This window comes from Eublepharis macularius, chromosome 6, assembly GCF_028583425.1.
Source record: "Eublepharis macularius isolate TG4126 chromosome 6, MPM_Emac_v1.0, whole genome shotgun sequence".
Taxonomy (NCBI): domain Eukaryota; kingdom Metazoa; phylum Chordata; class Lepidosauria; order Squamata; family Eublepharidae; genus Eublepharis; species Eublepharis macularius.
In genome coordinates, this window is record NC_072795.1 from 142,133,645 (window position 1) to 142,157,366 (window position 23,722).

At 43.3% G+C, this 23,722-nt stretch overlaps 2 protein-coding genes across 2 annotated transcripts in view; one reads left to right on the forward strand and one right to left on the reverse strand.

Annotated features, from left to right (window-relative positions):
• MMRN2 (multimerin 2) overlaps window positions 1-4,849 on the forward strand; it is a 46,122-nt gene extending 41,273 nt beyond the window's left edge. The window contains exon 7 of the mRNA XM_054983728.1: window positions 3,005-4,849. Coding sequence (XP_054839703.1) covers window positions 3,005-3,384 — 380 coding nt within the window. The 3' untranslated portion in view covers window positions 3,385-4,849. The remainder of the gene's footprint in view (window positions 1-3,004) is intronic.
• Window positions 4,850-5,997: 1,148 nt separating this feature from the next.
• Window positions 5,998-23,722, reverse strand: part of BMPR1A (bone morphogenetic protein receptor type 1A) — a 105,715-nt gene continuing 87,990 nt past the window's right edge. The window contains exons 8-13 of the mRNA XM_054982283.1: window positions 21,892-22,036; window positions 20,852-21,044; window positions 19,668-19,965; window positions 18,641-18,816; window positions 15,322-15,452; window positions 5,998-12,962 (exon numbers count right to left, since the gene is read on the reverse strand). Coding sequence (XP_054838258.1) covers window positions 12,837-12,962; window positions 15,322-15,452; window positions 18,641-18,816; window positions 19,668-19,965; window positions 20,852-21,044; window positions 21,892-22,036 — 1,069 coding nt within the window. The 3' untranslated portion in view covers window positions 5,998-12,836. The remainder of the gene's footprint in view (window positions 12,963-15,321; window positions 15,453-18,640; window positions 18,817-19,667; window positions 19,966-20,851; window positions 21,045-21,891; window positions 22,037-23,722) is intronic.

Genomic DNA, 23,722 nt, shown 5'->3' on the forward strand with positions numbered 1-23,722 from the left:
GACCCAAAGCCTTTTTACGTGCTTTAAATATGCGTGGATTCGCTCTCCTTGTTAATAACAACAACATTCGATTTATATTCCGCTCTTCAGGACAACTTAACGCCCACTCAGAGAGGGTTACAAAGTATGCCATTATTATCCCCACAACAATAATCACCCTGTGAGGTGGGTGGGCCTGGGAGAGCTCTGAGAGAGCTGTGACTGATTCAAGTCACCCAGCTGGGTTCAAGCGTAGGAGTGGGGAATCGAACCTGGCTCTCTAGATTAGAGTCCTGCGCTCTTAACCACTACGCTGAACTGGCTTTCAGTTTGCCTGGACAATCATTACAATCATTAGGGGCACCGAACTCTTGCCACGCTGTCACCCTAAGTGATCAGATTTAAAGGCAGACTCGCGGTCTTCCTTTGCTTGAGTTATTAAAATATTTGTATTTATTTTCTCAAGGCTGCTTATGAATCACTCACTGTATCTAGAACGGGGAATTTCAGCAAGTGTGACTCGCCGTGCAGGTGTGAGAAAAACCGCCCTTGCTGAGATGCCCCCTTCTGGCTCTTCTCTGCCCCAACTTGTGCTCAGATCTTCCACGGAGCCCAGCTGTAGCCACCTGTGATTAGTGGTGGAAAAGCCGCCTCTATGCATGCAGGAGAGTGAGGTGGGAGGAAGTCCGGAGGTGGTAGAACGGACTGAATTGCTTCAGGTTGCAGGTGGGAGATTCCAGATTTGAATGCCTCTCCATGTAAAATATACCTGCAAATACAAAACCAGCACAGCCAGGTGACAGGTCCTATCCCCATCTCTTTACCTGCTGTGCTGGTTTTCTATTTGCAAACACTTTTTAATGCAAGGGAGTACTGACATTTGTGACCCTATGCCCTGCATTCTGCCCCCTGAAGGCTCCACTACCTGATTTTGCTACTTTTAAAAAGCTCCTGAGTTACCAAAATGGCTCTCTAGGTATAAGGAGGGGAAAACATTTAACTTTTCTGGAAAACATCAAGCTCAGTAATAAAACATTAAGCCTAGCGTTTACTGAAATATTAGAAATATTGAGCAAGGCAGCGCTGCTAAAGCGGAACCCTTCAGGAAGCGGGACGGGCGCGCCTTTTGTGGCGCCGTATTACGCTGCACTGCCACCTCCCGGCAGCAACGTGAACTTCAGTTTTCTTTCTGTGCTGTTTCCGCACCACAGTTAAGCCAACACTTTACAAAAGCATTTCTCGACGTTTGAATAGAGGAAGCAGAGTCTGGCAAAGACCTGTTAAAAAGTGATAGATGGAGCCATGTTTCTCTATTATACTTCCTTGCCCAGCTTCTAAAATACCCAGCGTTCCCCCTCCCCTTTAAGCGGGCCAGCCATGACGTGATATTGGGCGGCCTGTTATGTGCAGGGGCGGGGCCAAACTTTCTGGAGGAGGGAGATGCTTTCAGGGCTCCCCTGCACTGTCAGCTATGGCCAAAGGCAGAACAAGGGAAGCTTTGTGCTTTTGTTACTCCTGCAGAATAATGTTCCTGTCTTGGGGGTTGGCAGCGAGGGTGGAACTCGAGGTTCTATAAAAACGTCCTCTCTGACCGGTGTAGAGTGGGGCACATAATTTGAAAACAATTACTAAACTTTTCAACTGGCACCAAATTAATTTTGTCAAACAAAGATTCATTATTTAAACAGACTTGGTGGCTGCACAATTACGGGATAATTGACTCAGATTCAGTGGGAGCGGGGCTGTGGCTCCGTGGCCAGGCATCTGCTTCACACGCTGAAGGTCCCACGTTCAATGCTGGCATCTCCAGGTGGCAGAGCATTGAGAGGCCTCTGCCTGAGGTCCTGGAGGGCTGCTGCCATCCAGAGCAGATAACAGTGACCTTGGCTGACTAAGGGTTTCACACAGTACAAGGCAGCTTCGTTTTTTCGGGATATAAAGATGCGCAGGTCCTGCAGATGTTCTACCCACCAGAGCTACATGGTTGCTAGTTAACTCACACAATTAAGTAAAAGGGAAAGCTCAGTCTATTCCTTTTCTGATTTTTTGCACCCTCAGCCTTTGCCTCTCCTCTCTGTGACCCCTTGCAACATATTTGCATTTCCCTCTTAAGCGGAGTCGCATCCTTCCAAGTTCACTAAAGTAAATGGGCTTATAGGGATCTAGCGGTGCCACCCAATTCCATTACTTAGCTCTCTGTCCCCTTCCCTCTTCCCAGAGTGAGAGGCATTTTGGTAGTGATATACAATTCAAATGCAACTGCAAGCGGAAAGCAAAGCAAGCCATGGAAAACACAATGTCTTGGTAGTATCCATTCGTAATGGAAACGTTCTGTGTGAAGAACAAGTTTGAGTCTACTATGACGACTCATTAAAGAGGGCTAGAATGCATTGTGGGCCTCGAATGTGGTGTGGCTGTCAATTCCCCTTCCACCAGAAGTAACTTTGCCCCTCCATTCAACAAGCAACCTTGAAAGCCAGTAGTTCATGATGACACATGAACAGATGTCAGGGGAGAAATCCAAGTGACAAACAGAAGTTCCCTGGAAATTGTATTGTCGAAGGCTTTCACGGCTGGAGAACGATGGTTGTTGTGGGTTTTCCGGGCTGTATTGCCGTGGTCTTGGCATTGTAGTTCCTGACGTTTCGCCAGCAGCTGTGGCTGGCATCTTCAGAGGTGTAGCACCGAAAGACAGAGATCTCTCAGTGTCACAGTGTGGAAAATGACCTACATCTTTTCCACACTGTGACACTGAGAGATCTCTGTCTTTCGGTGCTACACCTCTGAAGATGCCAGCCACAGCTGCTGGCGAAACGTCAGGAACTACAATGCCAAGACCACGGCAATACAGCCCGGAAAACCCACAACAACCATCCCTGGAAATTGCTGACCAAGCTAGACAGTTATGACAGTGTTGTCGACTTTCTGTATTTGAGAATCATACTTTACTGATCACCTGGAAAGGGTTCACGGATCTTAACGCATCAGGTAATTGCGCTGGGTAACCATTTCTTTTCACCTCCAGATTCATCTGTGGCATTTTATGTGAAGTATCCAGAAGGAAGAGAAGGGCTGAGCTTCAACAAAACATATCTCAATTATGGAGAAGGATATTTTCCTGAACACGGCTATTTCAAGTCCCCTCACAACGGCGTTTACATGGTTGCCATCACTATGGAGTTTATCCCAGGAACTGCCCTTGGGCAACTGGTTTTTAGCAATGGGCACAGAACCACGGTGCTAGGCAATAAGAACAGAAAAGGACATGGAGGAACCATGACTGCTTTTGCACTAGTAGAGCTCAAAAAAGGGGAACACATGTGGTTCGAACTCCTGCAGGGCTCTGTAGTGACACAGAACCCAGCGGGGATGAGCATGGCTGGATTTCTGATTTTCAGAACTTGAAAAGGGCACCTGGGCAATAAAATGGTGTCTTCCCTTAAGCCGCACAGAACTACCAAGTGTGTATTTTCAAAGGTAGTGCTGCCCTCCGTTTGAGTGTGTGCTGCTTTCTAGAAATAGCTCAGTAGTTGCTTAGCATCGTCACACTGCACGAGAGAGAGGGGCACTGGAATTTATTGCATTTCTTCCAAGGGATTAAGAAATCTTACCAGTTTGGTCCCAGAGACTGACCACATCTTTGATTCCGCCCCTCCCTCCGTCTTAGGACCACAAATGCTATCGTCTCTTTCCAAAAACAGCGTTTTTATAATAGTTTGCAGTAGAAAAGCAATTCCATGTCTATGTGCATTTGTATGTAATTCAGCACAGGCTAGGAGCCCCACAACTTCCTTGCCCTACCAGCACACAGCAGGTGGGAGGGGTGGTACTAATGTAGCTATTCTCCAAGTCTTTTCCAGACAACTTCCCTGACCTCTTGCCTTAGTGGAGCACCTTAATCAAGAACTGAAGGGCACCAGCAGCAGTGCGAGACCCAGCTCTAGAACAGCTGGTGTCCTTTTCATCTCAAGGGCTAGACCCCGACTACGGCCCCTGTTAAGTGTCTGAATCTGAAACTATCAAGGCTTGGAATCATGTGCCTTAACATGGAGATGAGCTGTACTGATTAGATGTAGAGGAGTGAAATGCCATGCTAGCATAAGATACGTATGCTGTACTTCTTGACATTTGCTCTAAGAGAACGGCCATTGTGGTGTGTATGTGTCTGACTGGGTTAAAGTTTCTTTGGCCATATGATTTGGGTGCAAAACCAGAATATTTACCAGTTTAAGATTTCAAGCAAACAAAAGTAGCCGCTCCTATTCCTGAGCAGGGTATGCAGTAGCACCACAGTGCCTAATTATATATTAATGACATTGCCGCCCTTCAGGACAATTTAACGCCCACTCAAAGCGGTTTACAAAGTGTGTTATTATCATCCTCATGACAATCACCCTGTGAGGTGGGCGGGGCTGAGAGAGCTCTGAGAAAGCTGTGACTGCCCCAAGGTCACCCAGCTGGCTTCAAGTGGAGGAGCGGGGAATCAAACCTGGCTCTGCAGATTAAGAGTCCCACCACTCTTAACTGCTACACCAAACTGGAGAGAAATACCATACATCCCAGATTGTGGTTTGCTTTGCAAATGGTAGTGTTCCAGTAACACTCAGGAATGATAAATGCTTCTACTGCGCTGTCTTTTTGTTAAGTATTTAAGCTATTCCCTGGAGGCACAGATAATGCCATCAATACCACCTTCTAGAACACATGGCTAGGGATTATTAAACTTTAAACCCTTGTAAGACATGCTCCCAAGCTCATTTTTAGTAATGCATAAAGCTAAATTCTTGTCCTTGTGAATATCAGATTAAGCAATATGTACTTTGGAAAAAAACCTTATTTTTAAATAAAGTCTACTGTTTTGATTCTTCAAGGCTCTGTTTTTGCTTTAGCAGTCTTGTTTTTATACATTCGTCAAAGGAACTAGGCACCACAGGACAGAGAGTTTGGCGTGTGTAAAACAATTTACTTCAGTACACTTAAGTGGATCTGTAAGCAGAATTATGGGTATGTTCGAGAACTAGGTAGACCTCCTTCCATTCCTACCAAGTCCTCATGCACCCATGTTTCCAGGAAATGGCACAAACTCCTGAAGATTTAGCCAACAGTTGGGGCACCGCCGATCTTTACTGGCAGTATCCAGGCACAGGACAACATAAGAACCATGTTAGTTGCGCTGTAGGCCAGATTCTTAATTCGCATGGGCTGACAGCGACGTCCCGTTGGCCTGGCCCGTTCTGTAAAAATGGTGTGTGCAACATGTCGGGTTTCCATGGCTAGACACGCAGAGTGGTTTGACAGGTAAATCAACACGTAAAGGGGCCTCTGAAGGTAGGAAGTCTGACAGCCGTTCTGCAGTCAGTGACACGTAGCATCACAGTTGCAATGACTTTGGTAGAACTTGACGACACCAGACTCTCACAAAAACGACATGCGCATGTCTAGCTCTGCCCCACCCTTCAGTCATATGTAGGATCCGTGCTGGTTTGTGATCAGTGTGTGTCTGAACTATGCCTTTGCTCCAGGCTGACTGCTGTTGGGGAGGGGCAGAGAAAACTGGAAACAGGGATACTGTAAGCACAGCAAAGTCATCCTAAATGTAACGAAGGAAAGAGAACACTTGGCAGAGGGATGCTATGGTGAGCAGAAGCTCAATGTTGTGCAGAGGGGTTCAGTTGTCTTCCTTTAAGACGAAACACAACACCTTCTCATAAGATATTCCATACTCTGGTTTGGATAACTGAGTACAAAATGTGTGCAGTGCCACCAATGTCAAAGGTATGCGCATGCTGTCAAACATCACTTTCCCATTTCAATTCACAGAAATGGTACATGACCGGGAGACTGATTTCTGTGCACCTTAGAAGGGTGTTGTGTGTTTGAAACACGTACACATGCTTTGTAACATGCACTTTGTATGCCACGACAAATCACTTCTGAGATGCAGTCTTTAAACGTTATCTATTTTCAAAGCCTATTTAAGCATCAATATGGAAGTTACTTAATAAACAAGTATGTTACTAATGTTTACTAAAATAAGATTATTTACTTAAAATGATACATTGACATAAATTTGTGTACAGAACAAAGCAATTCATGATAAACTTAAGGCACCTTTTTAACCAGATGCTGTACAAAAAAAGACATTTAGCCTGTTAACATTTAAAACATTCTACACTTCTGGCATATATAACAAACAAAGAATATAATCATACTGCTTATTTCACCCTTTTTATTTACATCTTCTATAGATTAGCTACATTATTCTCTGTGTATACAATATAGTACATTTTTATATTGGGGCACAAATGAAGTCAGGGCACAAAACATGAACACAGCACGTGAGCTTCTATATTGCATTCAGGGGCACTACACGAGAAGGCAGGACTTCAGTGAGATAATTTCTCAAAGAAGAGTTGAGCACTGTTTCATAATACATCTGAACTGAGTCACAACCCAAGGCATCTTTCTTTCGGGAACGATCCAGCAGGAATTTTGGTGCACGCCTAGGCTGAACGGGAGTTGCACAGGAGCACTTTTGTTACCACAGAAGACCTTTCACGGAAACTTCCGTAAGAGAAGAGTCTTCCATAAGAGTCTTCCATGGAAGAAGGTCTTCCATAAGAGAAGACCTTCCACTGTAATGGCCTTTGTGGAGGTCACGCGAGGCTGCTGGAGGAAAGGGAAGGTGAGGAAAGACCGGCTTCTGCAGGTGGGTTTTGGAGACGCGTCATGGTGTTGGGAGGTTCACGCTGGAGATTGTCTTTAGTATGATTAATTCCTCTGGCCTCATTCCGTATTCTCGGAAGCAGACCGTTAGTTTCTATAATCAAAAAAAGCAACTTGCTCCGATACAGCATGTTACCACTCAACTAGCCGGCTTTCTTGTTTAGGAAAACCATATTCTCATTTGTTGTTAATTTTTTTGTTGGAATAGATGGAGTCTACTTATATTTTAGGGCGGGAACAAACTGGTTTCAGAAGAGGATGCTTCACTTTGGACCACTGTTTGATTCTCTTTCATCTAGGTGAGAAATATTATCTCCTTCTGCCCAAGGTGTTCTTTATGCAAGATTTATGGATCTCAGACAACTTTTGATAGAATTCCTAGAACCGGACTTCTGAATAAATTAAGGAAATCTACTATGGATAGGTGGTTATTGCGGTTGGTTAAAAACCCTCGTGCAGCCAGAGCGCTCCGGTCCACTGCCACATGAAGGGTAGCTTGTCTAAAAGCTCCCCAAATTGACAAGGGAGCTCAGCAAAAATGTTTATTAACCTCTTTTTTGTTTAATCTACATTTGAATTATTAGTCTGCTTCTCTTGGTAAAAACTGCCTCCTCCTTGTTTATTTAAAGAGATTCCACTCTAATTATATGCAGACGACGAGGTTTTGTTGCCTCATTCTGGCACTGAGCTTCAGAAGTTACTAAACACTTTTGCTAATTATTGCCATTCTGAATAGTACATGCAAAGTATTGTTATTTTGTAAGAAAAGGAATCTTTCTGTACACCAATGGTCTGTTTATGGACGTCAAATTCAACGAGTTAAAAGAGGGATACTTCTTTCTCACGATCAGAACAGGTCGCTTCATCAGAAGGCTATGCTGAAGAAGGCCAGACCTTACATTGATGGCATATTATTATGATTATTTAGGTATCATTGGGTGGTGGTGGTATTATATTCTTGGGGTGATTCAGGTTTTTAATTTGAAAATTATTCCTATTTTGCTCTTTGGGATGGCTATTTGTATTCAATTAGTAAATGAATTCACTGATGTTCCTAAATGTGTCGCTGCAGTGTCTTTATGAACAAAATTGGTCAATTAGATCCTGGCTAATGGGCCTTCATTTTTTCTGAAGCGTTCTTTAGTGATTCTGGATATTTAGCTTTGATTAAAGTAGTTTTTTTAAATACTCCTGGCTTAAGATTTTTGACTCAAAACTCCTCTTATTGGTTTAAGCCCTGATGTTATTAAGGGACTTACAAGTGCAATCCTAAAGAGAGTTACTCCAGTCCAAGCCCACTGAAATCAATGAGCTTAGACTGGAGTAACTCTTCTTAGGATTGCAGTGTTAGACCTACAGCTGTAAATTCTGTTACTAGGAAACGTATCCAGGAGATGAACCGAGTACACGTTTTTGTGCCCACAGAGTTTGTTCTTGCTTGTTTTTTGGAATCCCTCTGCCTAGCTGACTGCCTTCCTTTGCTTGCTACTTGCATTATTGTAGAGGGTGTTTTTTTACTCTCTTGATCAAACACGCAGCCCGCCCCTGTTATGAGTGGCAGGTGAACGAGGATTCCTTTTTGAGAGCATTTGTGTGACTGTTCTTTAGGGAAGACAGGTACGTAGGGGACTATTTTATTAGAATGTCCTTTGTACGTGACTCTTAGAAATTGGTATTTAACACGCTATTTGGACTTGTTTTTTACCTCAGTATAAGCTAATCTCACTCCTTTTATAGGTCTCCTAATATTACATTTGCTGTTGCTAATTTTTTAAAATTGTTTTAGTATTAAATATACATATTTATTTGAAGGGGGTTTGTGACTATTCAAGACATTTGATCAAAAGAGCTTTAATCAGATGAAAAGAATACAGATTCTAGCTTAGGCTAGCTTGGGATGGAACGACCAGGCTAGAAAAATGCTCAAAATATAACTAATGATTTTATTTAAAACTGTTCACTGGAAGTCCTTCCATACTCAACTAGGAGTAACAGTTACAGAGTGAATCCTGAATTTAGTACTCCATGTGAAAATAATCAGTTTGGCTTTCAGACCTTGCAATCAGGTAACATTGTCTGTTAGTCCCTGGTTGCCGCTGTATTTTGGCATTGTATTTTGTATTATAATTTCCTTGTATTCTCTTTTTTTTCAACCACAAAGGTACTCGTGGTTGCAGGGAAAATAACGGTGTCTGTCTTCCGTGTACTATGCAACGCAGTGCAAACGCAGCCCGAGTAGCACCAGGGACCACCAAGACACGATGCTTCCAGCTGAGATGGCTGGGGGGGGGGGAGTACCAAAAGGCTGTGAAGAGTTAAAAAGACAAACATGGGAAATTGAGCACAACAGTGGCAGAGACTGACGAAGTGACATTTTGTGGATTCATGAGGAAGTTCACTCTTGGACTAGGAAGATGTTATACCAAGGAGCAGGAAACCTCAGCCACTCAAAGGAGGCAGCTATTTACAGAGGCGTTTAATGGTGTATAAAGCTACTAGATAGTACTGTTCTTACTGGTGCCACAAAAGCTTTTTTTTACCCAGAAGAACAAGATTCATAAGGCTCTTTTCTTAACAAAAACATGGCACCTTTGGAAGTGTGATACATCAAAATCAGTATACATTCTTGGCTGATAAGACATTTTAGGTGAAGTTACTCCCTAGGTTGGCACACACAAAAAAATGCAAACGGGCCAACCTCAACTAATGTGACCGACTTTTAGTAACATCTCAGTGTAAGCAAATAACATTCTAAATGGATGTTTGCCTGTATTCTCATCCGTGTGAAACATACCTTGTCGTCACACACCTCAAGCATACGGGTTTGCTTTCAAACGGCACAAATGTCCTGCAATGCTTTTTATAATGAAAGAGGGACTGCTGAGAAGCATTCTCAAGAATAACTAGAGCAGCTGTCAAAGCAGGTTCCTCCGAGTAATTTACCAAAGCTTCAAGGTACACATTCTTTACTTCAGGGGAAAGCATTCTTGAAAGCATAGTTTTCAAGGCACAAACTTCACTTACTGTTCATGTGTGATATACAGTGGAAGACACTGGCGGACAGGCTTTTGTTTAAAAAAAAATGAAAAATACATACCAAAACCACTTCTAATAAACAAACCATGACACAACCACACATCAGAATGGAAAGTCCCGAATTTTTCAGGGGTAGGGAAAACTTCAGAAATCTGTGGACAAAAAGCTGAAAAAACTGCAACCACCTTTCTAACTCCATCGTGCTGTGCTGAGGGCTGCCACTCAACCTATGACTGTAACGTGCTTTTGGCAGAACCGCACCCAGAACGTCTGGGCGGATGGCACGGATGAAACTACACCGGGGGAGCTTCTCTGCAGGGTGGCTTGGCAATCTGCATCCTCCTATCACCTGTGCCCCCCTCTTATGCACAATTATGAATTATCTGCACATTTTTACAACCATGACCACCGGCACGATGATTGTGAGCTGGAGAAACAGCCAGGGCACTTGGGCATCATGTCCGATCTGCAGAGATGTTATAAAGGTAATACTTCAAAAGACAAAATACAGATGGGAGGCGTCTATACACTTGAGGAATTAGATAAAACTGAAGCCATGAAGAGATGGCTGACTGCATACAGACTAGTCAGTAGCATGGAGAAGGTGGGTAAGAAACTATTTTTTCCTGAGCTTGGCTCAGAAGGACCAAGGATAAATCACTGTCAAGTTCCTGGAGGTTGGTGTGAGGGATATGTGACCACGCTGCAGTAAACTTCTGAACCTGAATGTCACGATCTATTTAACAGCAACAGTTCAGCAACAGGCGCAGCTGAACCAGAAACAAGAGTAAAAGCCGTGATGTTATTTGTACAAAATTTCTGACAAAGAATGAAAAATATTTGAATTTCAAGATTTTTCAAGAAAAGACATTCTAATTTGCATAGCTTTAAAGAAGGTGATAAAAACAGTTATGTTTTTCCTTACTGCAGAATGCAGAATGTGCTGAAATATGGGCCATTCACATATCACAAGATATCTCTTAGGGAGGGGGAAAATCCCAAAGGTATCTTATAGCCCCCCTGGGGACAATGAAAAACAGAGCAGATGCTGATTCCAGGCCTGATGGCTCTGATCCGGTATTGCCACTTGTTGGAGTGCTTCTGAAGTCTCATAAATTTCAGCACATTATGTTAATAAAGCTACCAAACATCTCATGGCACTTAAATAAGTATACAGACATTCTGGCTGGGAAGATGGAAAAAAAATATACCTCACCACATTTTCTAGGGTGGGGGGAAAACTTGGACAAAGGGCCTTAGCCGAGACCTGAGGCTTTCCGTCTGTGTTCTGGGGAACCCTGGGGTCCCAAATCAGAGGAGCAGGCAAGGGGACACAAAAGCTCCCACCAACCTTCCCTACATCAGCAGAAGAATGGGTTATGTTCTAGGATGTGCTCTCATCTCACAAAAGGTGACGCACCGGGGCTCAACAAGCTCTGGCCAGTGCTCCGTGTACACTGAGCATATCTCCTAGACCACGCCTCCATCTCCCGAGTCCTCAGCCACGCTCAGGAATTCCATGGCAGACTCGAAGGTGTTCCTCAGTAGGTGAGTGGAAGTGAAAACAGCTCTCTGAAGGCTGAAACCCACTGGTCTAATAATTAGGAGGAGGGTTGTACCAAATTTCTATCAGCTGCCTGTATAAAACAAAATTTTGATACCAGCTTTCTTGGCAACGGACGGAAAAATATAATCCTTTTTGCTTGGGATCTGTGGCACAATATTTGTTCATAAGTTGCAATTTCAAAATAAATTAATTCATAGCTTACGTACTCATGAATTGCTCAGCTGAACATGTACTAGTAACTAAAAAAGCATTACTGAAAAAGCAATGTCTTAAGGAAATGTTAAATAAAATCTCTACACCAAGATATAAGTTAAAAAGAAATACTGCATTAGCTTGCCTGACCATTGGCATTTTGCAACCTACACAGCAAAATTAAAAACACAAAACCCCACATTTAATATGTATTTGAGTTCACACTTGTACTATATTACGTTTCTGACTGAATGCCTCTGAAAGAGAAATTTAAACACATTTGTAGTATCCGGGCACATATCTGACAGACAATCCAACATTTCTATTTGTCATATTCTGTATGTATGTTTTTGATCAAACCTGGACGTGACGGTTTCTGATGTCGTTCATTTCAGATCCACATATAGTATATTTTGCACAAATACAAAGAGCAAATACTTAGCAAATAAAAGTACATTAAACACTATATAAATAACTTCCCTTTTTAAAGCAAGCTAGGGTACAGGTTACAGTACAAGATTACAGGCACTTAAATTATTGGGAGGTTTAAGTGTTCCAGGTCGTATGTTCAGTCTTCAAAAAATACATACCACTAGGAATATGAACTGAGTCAGGGTTGGCTTTTCATGCCAGACTTGAAAGTGACTTACTACACAGTTTGTAGTAGCCACTGACTTTTGGTTATGAAACAGGTTTTCCCCCCTCTATGTAGCAAAAAAAAAAGCGTGAAAAAGAATTCTCTTTGAAATCCAAATAGGTTTCATGCTCTTGTTGCAAAACACTGCACAAGAAAATGATAGCTTTGCATGAACTCAAATGGCTTCTGGCGTACTCCAAATGGCAGTAGAAAAATCCTGGCACACACACACAAAACCATAAATGGCATAAGGAATTGTCAAATTACATAGTACCCTTGACTGATAACCGCAGACTATTTCACCAAGACTTGGTAAGATATCAGGTAGAAGGCAAAAAGCTTATTTTTCCATTACTGTTGAATTCGTTTAACTTAAGGCTTTCACAGAAAGCACTATACATCTGAATGAGCAATTCAGTACACTCAAGTCCTGTGGGAGTTTGAAAGTGTGATGAAAATCTCAATGAAGCTTAGAACAAAAAGTAAAATGAGGCTGGCCACACGTGTGTACCATATAGTGTACGTGGATACCATATTCTACAAAGTACTGTACGATTTAATGCTAGCAGCCTGTAGGAGCATGGTGAGGAACTGGGCTGAAACGCAGGTGCCCGTCCCCCTCTTCCCCACCAGACTCTATACTTGCTTGAGTGACAAGCTCTAGAAGTCCAAACTTCACTCCTCAGTAACCATCATTAGTCAAATCTTGACATCTTGCGATTCTACCATCTTGCCCAGCGTCTTCTTAATCCTCAAAGCTGTGAGTCTAGAGGCTGGATTGTGGGCCCAGCATTCACACATTAACTTCAGTATTGCTCTTAAACACTGAAAATAATAATAAAAGGGACTCTTTGTAAAGAAAGACCAATAAAAGAACATTTTTGATTCTCAAACCTAATTCCTGCTAAACACACTGAGTTGATAACATAGAAGTTATATTACACTGTAATCCTTGCCTTGAGTTTCAGTGAGAAAGGTGGATTATAAATAACACAAATAAATAAATAAATAAATAGTAAAGATCAGATAAGTGAACCACTGAGATGTATTGTAAATCAATAGCTACCTCTGGCCACCTTCCCCCAGCTGCTCAAACAGGCAGTTATTTGTCCACTAATTAAAAAACCATCCCTAGACAAAACTGATGTGTCCAATTATCGCCCAGTCTCTAATCTGCCGTTTCTGGGCAAAGTGATCGAGAGGACAGTAGTTGACCAGCTCCAGTCCTTGAATAACTCTAGTGCTCTGGACCCGTTCCAGCCAGGATTCAGGCCAGGGTATGGGACAGAGACAGCTCTAGTAGCATTAGTGGATGATCTCCGTCTGAATATAGACAAAAGCCATGCCTCCTTATTGCTCCTCCTGGATCTGTCTGCAGCCTTTGACACAGCAGACCAGGCCATCCTGTTGAGGCATCCAGAGACAGAAGAGGGCATCAAAGGATGTGCCTTGGACTGGTTTAAATCGTTTCTCATGGAACAGACTCAAAGGGTTGCCGTCGGAGATCAGCTGTCTCCAGAATGGGAACTATCTTGTGGGGTTCTGCAGAGCGCAATCTTATCTCCCATGTTATTCAACCTCTACGAAAAAACCTTCAGGAGAACTCATTCGCAGCTATGGGGTTGGATGCCATCAATATGCAGATGATACCCAACTCTGTATCTCGCTGTCCAGGTCCCCACAGGATGCAGTGGAAATCTAAGACCGATGCCTGGCAGCCGTGGTAAAATGGTTGAAAAACAACAAATTGAACCCAGACAAGACTGAAGTGATGCTTGTTGGGAAGCCAGAGATCTTGAAAGACATTGTGCTCCACGCTTTCGATGGAGTTTGTTTGACCCTCGCTGACTTGGTTAAGAGCCCAGGGGTTATACTGGATCCAGCGCTACTACTAGAAAAAACAATTTAAGGCAGCTGCAAAAAATGCTTTCTACAACGTGACTCTAGCCTGGAAGATGGTTTCTTATCTTGATACGGCCGACCTGGCCACCTGGATCCATGCTATGGTAACATCAAAACTTGACTATTGTAATGCACTATACATAGATCTCCCATCTAAGTTAACTAGGAGGCTCCAATTGGTGCAAAACGCTGCAGCTCGACTGTTATCAGGAGTGAGCAGAAGCATGAACATCACCCCCATCCCGCAGGCTACCTATCAGCTACCGTGCTCAATTCAAGGTACTGGTTATTACATACGAAGGTCTTCATGGCCTTGGCACAACATACCTACGGGACTGCCTCCCTCCCTACGTCCCTCCATGGCAGCTTCGCTCATCTGAACAGGGTCTCTTGCAGGTGCCAGCCTGCGCATGGTCAAAATCAACTGCAGCCCATACACGGGGCTTCTCTATGGTGGCCCCTACCCTATGGAACAGCCTGCCAGAGGAGGTCAGGAGAGCTCCCACGCTCTTGGCTTTCCGCAAACAATGCAAAACTGAATGATTCAAAAAGGCTTTTTATTCACATAGGAGTGGTATCATAGGGAGGGGGTCTTGGATGTTTCGGCAATGAGTTGGGAACCATGGGCTCCACCATTATGTTGCTTTACATATTATCTGTTGCTTTGAATATGTACTCGTATATACTGCTTGTGCTTCATGTTGTCTAATGACAATCCTAGAAAGACACACTGCATTGGATGCTGCAACTCCAGTCTGCCAGGGGAGCCGCTCTCCTTTGGCAAAAGGAGACTTCCCCTGACAATACAGTTTGCAGGTACGTAAAAGGCACCTGGTATATAAATCTGGTCTCAATGACTGAAAACCTGAGTTAAAAATATTCTAGAGTCTACAATCACAAATTGTACAATTGGAATTACACAATTTATGATAACAGTATGTATTTACTTGGCTGTTTTCTGTTATCGTAACAACTGCACAATTGCGGTTATGAAGTTTTATTTATTTGCAGAACTTGCCACTGTATGCAAATAACAATAATTATTAGTACTACTTTGATAAGAAACTGAAAATAGAAGGCCTCTGTGGTTAGGAAGCCAGAGACTGTATACAGCATGGAAGGGTCAGAAACGTTAAGTAGAAAAATGCCACCCAGAAATCAAAGGAAAACTCAGTGAAAAAATAATACACTATTCACCCCCCCACCCCCCGCCCTGGAAGGTTAAAAGCTCTCTGTCTTCAAATGAAATACGGGAACCTTTGATTTCCTTTGGAATATTTACCTCATCGCCATTCCATCGATTAGACACTACTGGGCGCAGATGCTTCACACACACCACCTCTCTCATATCTTCATACGAAGGGTCGTTTGGCACCATATCATAATATGGTAACTGGTACTCTTCAACAATGCCTGCAGCAGTAAGCGATGGTAGGTTTACATTTTTATCATGGGTAATAAAATGCTGGATAATGTTACGCCATGTCGTATAGACGCTAGACTAACACCTTTCCAAAACTCAGCATGTTTCTTACTGAAGCCACAGTGCTGGCTTTAGAGAATTTTTACTTCCCATTTCAAAAGCATATATATATAGACAAGTGTCCTGACTGACTCATCAATGCCCAGCCCAAACCCCTGGACCTAGAAATGTGAAATTTGGGTAGAACATTCCTTTTGTGATGTAGAGGCTCACTAAGAAGGGATTTTAAGAAATTCGCCCCCGAAGGGGGTAAAAAGTGTTTTCCCACAGGGATACAGCTTTCCTGTGTGGCTGGCAGGCGGTTGCCTGCTCCCCGCCCCCGCAACTTCTAACTTAGCCACTCTTCCCTGATTGGGCTAGCTTTCAAGGTCATTTGCATATGTGGCCTGATTGGAGCTCGGCCCAGCATTCTAAACAGTATGCAGTTGCTAAGAGAGTCATTGAATGTGCCCTGAAGTAAAATGTACCTCCCAGTCATCCCCTAAAAGTTCACTAGGGTTGCCAATCTCTCTGTGGTATACGGTTGCCAGCCTCCAGGTCGTGGCTGGAGATCTCCCAGAATTATAACTGATCTCTAGGTGACAGAGATCAATTCCCCTGGAGAAAATGGCTGCTTTGGAGAGTCAACTCTATGGAATTATACCATTCTGAGGCCCCTCCCCTCCCCAAACCCCACTCTATCCAAGCTCCACCCTGCTAATCTCTAGGAGTTTCCCAACCTGGACCTGGCAACCCTACTGTGGGGCCTGCCTGCTTGCACCCCACTCTCTCTGATGGGTCAGCTGTAGAATTCTGTGTTCTGAGGTAGAAATCAGGTCAAGGAAACTGCAGACAGTTGAAGAAAGACAGTGCAAGACTCCTTAATAGGGATTTTATATAAGTCAGTATGGCCACTGAGTTTTTAAATGTTTGTGGGGAGATAGCACATAACCTTTCTAGGGCCCATTTTGATGCGAACCTCTCAATGAACCTGGCAAAGTGCCCACCACACCACCCCTCCCTCAGTCCAACTCCACTTCACACCTCTCACAGCCATCACTTCTTACTGCTCCCAAGAAGCCTCCTGGAAGATGCTGTGCAAGATACACTGACGCTAAAAGGAGGAAGCAACTTAAGAGATGCAGCAAGGAAATATGCACATCATACTCCTGTGGTGCTCCGAGCAGCAGTGGCCAAGTACCAGCAAGATCACCCTGAGGAGCACAGAGTGGCGCTCACTTCCATGGAAGGTCAAGGCTCACTCAGGCATGGTCTATGATCCTTCGCTACCTTCAAGCTGCCTCATAACCTCATCCATGCAGAAACACCCCTGTTCAGCATCTCAAAACAAAGCAACATGGCCCAAGTGCTGTGGAACTATAAGCTCATTGTTTGGGATGAGAGCACCATGGCGCACAAGGGGTGCTTTGAGGCACTGAGCATAACCCTCAAAGATGTCAGGGGCAAAGGGAGAATAATGGGGGGAGTCACCGTGCTGCTGGATGGAGACTTCTAGCAGACTCTGTCAGAAGTCCCAAGGGGAACTCGAGCTGACGAAGTTACCGTGTGTGTCCAGGCATCGTATCTGTGGCCCCTCATCAGGAAACTCTCACTATGAAAGAACATGAGGGTCCACTTGAGAGGCGAGGTGCCCACTGGTGAATTCTCTGAACTCCTACTGCAAATAGGGGACAGAGAGTATCCCGAGTCCAAGGGAAAGTTGACCCTCCCTGCAGGCCTGGGCACAGTAGCGACGACCCTAGCAGACGTAAGAGCCACAATATACCCTGATATCGTCACTATCACAGAGAAGTCCATCGACTGGCTATGCAAGCGTGCCATTCTGGCCCCCAAGAACGACAAGGCTGCCATCATTAATGAAACAAAACTTAACTCCCTCAAAGGGACAGAAATGGAGTACAGATCTGTGGACTCAGTGGTGCAAATTAATGACGTGGTCCACTACCCCGTGGAGTTCCTCAACACGCTCAACCCTCCTGGCTTCCCAGCCCACAAGCTTCTCCTCAAAGTGGGGGCTCCAGTGATGCTGCTCCAGAACCTCAACCCACCCAAACTCTGCAATGGCACCAGACTACGAGTGAAAGCCCTCCACAGGAACGTCATCGAGGTCACATTGTTCACCAGCAGTGCTCGGGGGGGGGGGGGAGTCAGTGTTCATACCATGCATACCACTCATACCATCAGAGAACCTCTTTGAGTTCAAGAGACTGCAGTTCCCCCTCAAGGTCTGCTTTGCTAAGACAATCATCAGTTCCCAGCATCAGACACTGAAGGTGGCAGGAATTGACTTGAGGGAGGACTGCTTCTCACATGGGCAGTTCTGTGTGGCTGCTCCAGAGTGAGCTCACCCAGTGGCCTGGTGATCCACTGAGGGGATCACCTCACTTCACCCTCACCTGAGGGGAAAACCACCAATGTGGTCTACCAAGAGGTCCTTCAGTAGGAAAACCCCCCAGTTGTATGTATTTTTTACTTTATTTATTGCACTGCAACCTTTTCCTTTTAAAATCTCTTCAATAAATGTTACATTTTGAAATTCACTTCATTGGTTTTCAGCATCAATGCGCTTCGCTTTATTCAAAGACCTTTGTGACGCTTGGGTACTATGCTATTAAACTAAAAAACCAACTCAATCCCCCCCTCCACAAACCAAAAAATGTTACATACCCGTAAGTATTTCAACTGCATTTAAAGTAGTTAAATACCGTAGCGAAGCACGAGTATCAAGCTAGTTCTATAATATTTCTATCCTATCCTCTCTCCAAAGAGCTTAGCATTTCAGGGAACTCCAAAGTGAAAGAAACTGGGATTAGAGGATCTTAGCTAAAGAAGGGGAGGGAGAGAATTACCCCCCCCCCCCAATCTTCCAACCAAACACACCTTTTTCCATGATGGATGTGAAGCTGACAATCCATTAGCTAGCAGATAACAGTCAAGGAAGGAAGGAAGAGCATCCAAAGGACACACACAAATTAAAAGTACATAAAGGAAATTATCTGTCACCATCTGACAAGGTGATGAAGCTATTTAGAGTTTTAACCTGTTGAGTTCTTAAGTCGTTTGGCTTAGGATACAATAAACAAAATGATCGTATTTGAAGACAAGATCTGTGATTTACCTCCTGTGACACAACGCCGAGCCATTTCCCAAATGATCAAACCAAAGCTATAGATATCAGCCATGATATATGGCTGGAAATGATTTTTATTCAGAGTTTCATCTAGGACTTCTGGTGCCATGTACCGTTTTGTTCCCACTCTTGTATTTAAAGGGACATCCACTTCATTTGTATCACTACATTAAAATAAAAGTTGTATTGTTTTAATGACATAAAACCCACACGTATGAAAAAGCAATTAGAGTAATATTAAGCTTTTTTCCTTGATGAGTTTCTTTTGTTTCTTAAACAGAAAATTATTGTAGTTGATGCAAAATTACTAAAAATGAGCTGCTGTAGCTTGGTGGCTGGGATGTAAATCAGCACTCTGCAAGTTCAAATCCCACTGCTGCCATGAGCTCAGCAGGTGGCCTTGGGTCAGCCGTTTCTCTTTCAGCCTCAGCTCCCCAGCTGTATTGTGGGGATAACAGTAACACTGACCTTGTTCACCACTCTGAATGGGGCACTAATCTGTCTAGAAGAGCGGTATATAAGCAGGGTTAACAATATGAGTATTTTAAACCGTTTGCATGGAGACTTTTTATGAAGGAAACATTTAGATTATAGCTGACTTGCATTATTCAGTCACAGCAATGTATATTGGATTTAGCTCTTGGTTCATTGTATATTGAATGCACTAAAGGTTGTGTACCGAAGCTCTGTCATGCTTCGAACTTGCCTAGGGATAACAAAAGCCTGAACAACAACATTTGTTCCTCTCTCACTTCTTTGCGGGCAGGACAATAAACCTGATTTTTTAAAAATCCTCAATCTGCAATCTAAGAGTTCATGACAAGTATGTTTCATCTCAGAAGTTCCCAGGTCTGCTCTGTGAACGAACTACACATTTTCTAAAGGAAATTACCTTTATGACTAAAGATTCTATCGGTCTTTGGTGTGCTAGGAACCACGAAAATGCACCAATCATGTTCATTTTTTTATGAATACCTCTTCCAAAAAACTGCAGTAATATGGTATGTCCATTTACCTGTTAAATTTGACAGCCAGGCCCAAGTCAGCAATGCAGCAGGTCCCATTTCTCTTTATCAAGATGTTTTTACTCTTCAGATCTCTGTGTGCAATGGCAGGCTTCCCTTGCGTCCCATAGATCTCTGTGTGCAAATGGCACAGACCACATGCTGCAGAATAAGCCAATTTGAGCAGAGCTCTGTTGTCAAGAGTTGTACTTTTCAGGAAATCATACAATGATCCATTTTCATGATAATCTGTAATCAAGTACAGTTGGGTCCAGGAGCCTGTGCCTTTAATATCTGCTGCTATAAAACCTGCAGAATTTAGGAACATGGTTAGTATGAGATAAGACCCCTGAATCAACAGATAAAAGCCACAAAATGGAATTAATGCTGCAAGTCAGGCTTTTAATACAAAGAAAACGCGATGGTGATTTTGTCATTGTTGTGTGATATTGTTTGTTCTGCTATTTTATGTGTTTGTTACACTACAGTTCCTGTTTGGCACGGAAACAGAACTTAAAGAAAAATATAAATAAATTACGCAGTCTACAAATCTCAGATTACTTACTCATGTGTTGCGGATAATGCAGAAGGATTTCACATAATAACTAACTAGGGAGTTGAAATCAGGTAAAGATTCGTTTTCCTGCAAATAGTTTTAGGTGGGTAGCCATGTTGGTCTGCAGTAGAACAGCAGGGTTTGAGTCCAGTGGCACTTCAGAGACACAAGATTTCCAGGGCGTGAGCTTTCGAGTGTTAGAGCTCCCTTCTTCAGACACAAGTAGAAATGAAGATCTCTGAGCCTTTATATCCCAGCCCAAAGTGGGTGGGGTGGGGCAAGGCAGGACAGCAGGATGTATCTGTATTGTCCTTTTAAATCCTCAAAGGCTCAGGGAACTCCATTCTTACTCGTGTCTGAAGAAGGGAGCTCTGACGCTTGAAAGCTCACACTCCGAAAATCTTGCTGGTCCCGAAGGTGCCACTGGACTGCAATCCTGCTTTCCGGCAAAAGTATGTCTCAAGTTTTAAAATAAGAATGTATTAAAAACATCTGAACTTACCCTCCAAATTTTGACAAGATTTTTTTCTTTACATAAGAACTTACCATTTGGATTAAAAAAAGATTTATAAATGTTTTGTCTCCCTCCTCCATGAAATGTTAATATATTCCCATGCAAGCATCCTCTTCTATACTCACCAAGTATATTTTCATGGCGCATGAGAACTGTCTGGTAAATCTCGGTTTCTCGAAACCAGCTGGCTTCCTCAGTGGTGAAAAACACTTTCACGGCCACTTTCTCACCCCGCCACTTCCCCATCCACACTTCACCGTATCGCCCTTTCCCAACTTGTCGCACCATCTGAATTTGTTTGGCGATAGTACGCTGGACCTTAAGAAGAGACAGGAAACCACTAAGCAGCTCTAAGGACACTGATTGGTGGCTTTTACTATTCAAGAGTGATGTGACTTCATTACCACTGTAACATAATAGTTCTTGAAAGTGTTAGGAGATGATGGGAACTCACCCAATTCATTATGAAAGAACTTATTTTCCCATTTACACCTTTAAGATATCTCTTTATTACAGAATTCAACAGGACCAATACCCCAAATTATTACTCGATTAAACCAAAATTATTCTGATTTGTATCAGTGGAATCAACACGAATATTCATTGCACTAAAATGAGTATTACCTTCAGGACTTTTTTTCAGCTGGAACGCGGTGGAATGGAGTTCCGGGACCTCTTGAAAATGGTCACATGGCCGGTGGCCCCGCCCCCTGATCTCCAGACAGAGGGGAATTGAGATTGCCCTCCGTGCCGCTGGGGAGCGATGTGGAGGGCAATCTAAACTCCCCTCTGTCTGGAGATCAGGGGGCGGGGCCACCAGCCATGTGACCATTTTCACCGAGGGTGATTTAACCTTTTAAAAACTCCCCCCCCCCCCCCGTTCCAGCTGACCCAAAGTGACATCATTGGTCCTGGGAGCATGCACACACTTTGCACACACACATGTGGTACCAGGGGCACCACCTCCCGCCAAGAGTTGCCCCCCGTGCTGGCAACCCACTGAGTCCCACCCCTTCTTTTCCCAGAAAGAAAGCCCTGGTTACCTCCAAGCAAATGCATTTAAGATTATGTTTGCCAAAGCAAAGAATTTAATTAATCCATCATCACCACATCTTATATTGAGGAACTTTCAACAGTTGAAGCCTAAGGTGGATCACAGGCTTACCAACAAAGGAAGGCCTGAGCCGCTGCCTGAGCTCTGTGACTGGTCAATAAGATCCTTTATGGACTCCCCAACAGGAATAAAAGCTTCATCCTGCTCCAGATCACGGTTGTAACATCGTCTTTTTGCAACCCACTTGCAATAATGCCTGTAAAATAGCATCTCATTAGTGCAAGTACTCAGTGGACAATGCACGTGGTTAGTGGATTCACAGCGCAAGCTGAGGCAGAGCGATTTCCTTCTACGCCTACTGACTTCAGGGGACTTAGAAGAGTATAACTCAGCTGAGGTAGTAAGGAGAATGTACCAAATTTTGCCAATAAACAACTGTTCTCATATTGCTTGCTCTTCCTAGTTTTCTATTCTGCCTGCCAATAGAAACAAAAACACATTCCTAAGTTGTTGAAAATTAGTTGTTGAAAATAAAGGATATTATACTTTAGTGAAATTAACCATTTAGCAGAAAAATAGATATTTATAGAGTAGATCTTTATGGTCAAGAGTGATACAAAAAATGAAACTGGCAATTGTATAACTGGAAATAGTATTGATATTGTCAGTTGATGGTGAAGGATTTTATATGTCCATGGAGGCAGAGCATAAGAGGATATAGGCTGGTAGTGTATTTTGAATTTTTAATATACCTGTAATCTGTTTATTTTAATATATTTTTTAAAATGGCAGCTAAAGGATCCCAACTTTTATTTTAAACATTTTAAATATTTATACCCTGCTGACTCTCCTAAAAATGCTCATGGTGGCTATTTGAATTAAGATCTCATCTAATATTATGATTAGCTTAATATTATAATATCCATTAACAATATTCATATTCATTAATAATAATAATCCATTCATTAGTGAGGAACCTTCCAGTTTAGCTGCTGGTTTCTAAGCACGGTGAGAGACTGGGGAACCAAACCCAGAAGCTCAAAGGGCCTCTTGCTTTTTCGATTCACACGTCAAACAAGCAGTACCTAAATTAATACTCGCACATTCTGAGTCTAAATACTTGGTGCCAACGAATACGCTCATAATGCCATTGAAGTATCACTTTATTGCTGCCAGCGGTTCACATTTCATGACTGTGGGTTGGCACAGCTGTTGCTATAAGCTTTTAGACTAGCTTTAGACTAGGATTTTTAAAATTCCCAGATTGAAAAAGAATGGCTGATCACAGGACAATGATAACTTTAATTACACGATTAAAAATTGTCCCAAAATCACACATTTGTCCAACATTGGCTTGCATGCACATGTGTAAGTGGTGCTATAAACTGACTATGTGCAGTTTCACTTGCGCAAGATCTTGTGCAACAGCTAGCGCTTTCCCACCATATATTATAGTGTCTAGAAACTGGCTGCACAAGACTGTGTGCAAATGGAAACACAAGTGGGGATGCGATAATTCTGAGTTTGTGCAAATAGCCACTGCATTCCTTTTCTTGTGTTTCTGCTTGTGCAAGAGCTCCGGCACACACAGAAACTTCGCGATGGACCCAACGCATCCTGTTGGGATTCACACAGAATTAGAAGAAGGCTGAATCCCCAAAGTCCTCCAGTGTACAGGCAGTACTTATGGTGGGACACAATACAGAGTCTCCTATTCTCCTTCTCTGCACAAAGAACGTCTTGTGTGACACCAAGTCTACACAGAGCCAGAAGTTCAATTTACCTACCACAGAAAAAGTGCATAGTAAGAACCAGGGCTCATTTTGAGGGGGGACACGCCAGAACGCCATTCCAGCAGAACCTCTGAAAAGAGATCACGCGAGTGGTGGCCCCACCCACGTGATTCCTTTTCCTCCACCCAGTAGGCGGCGGCGGCAGCGGC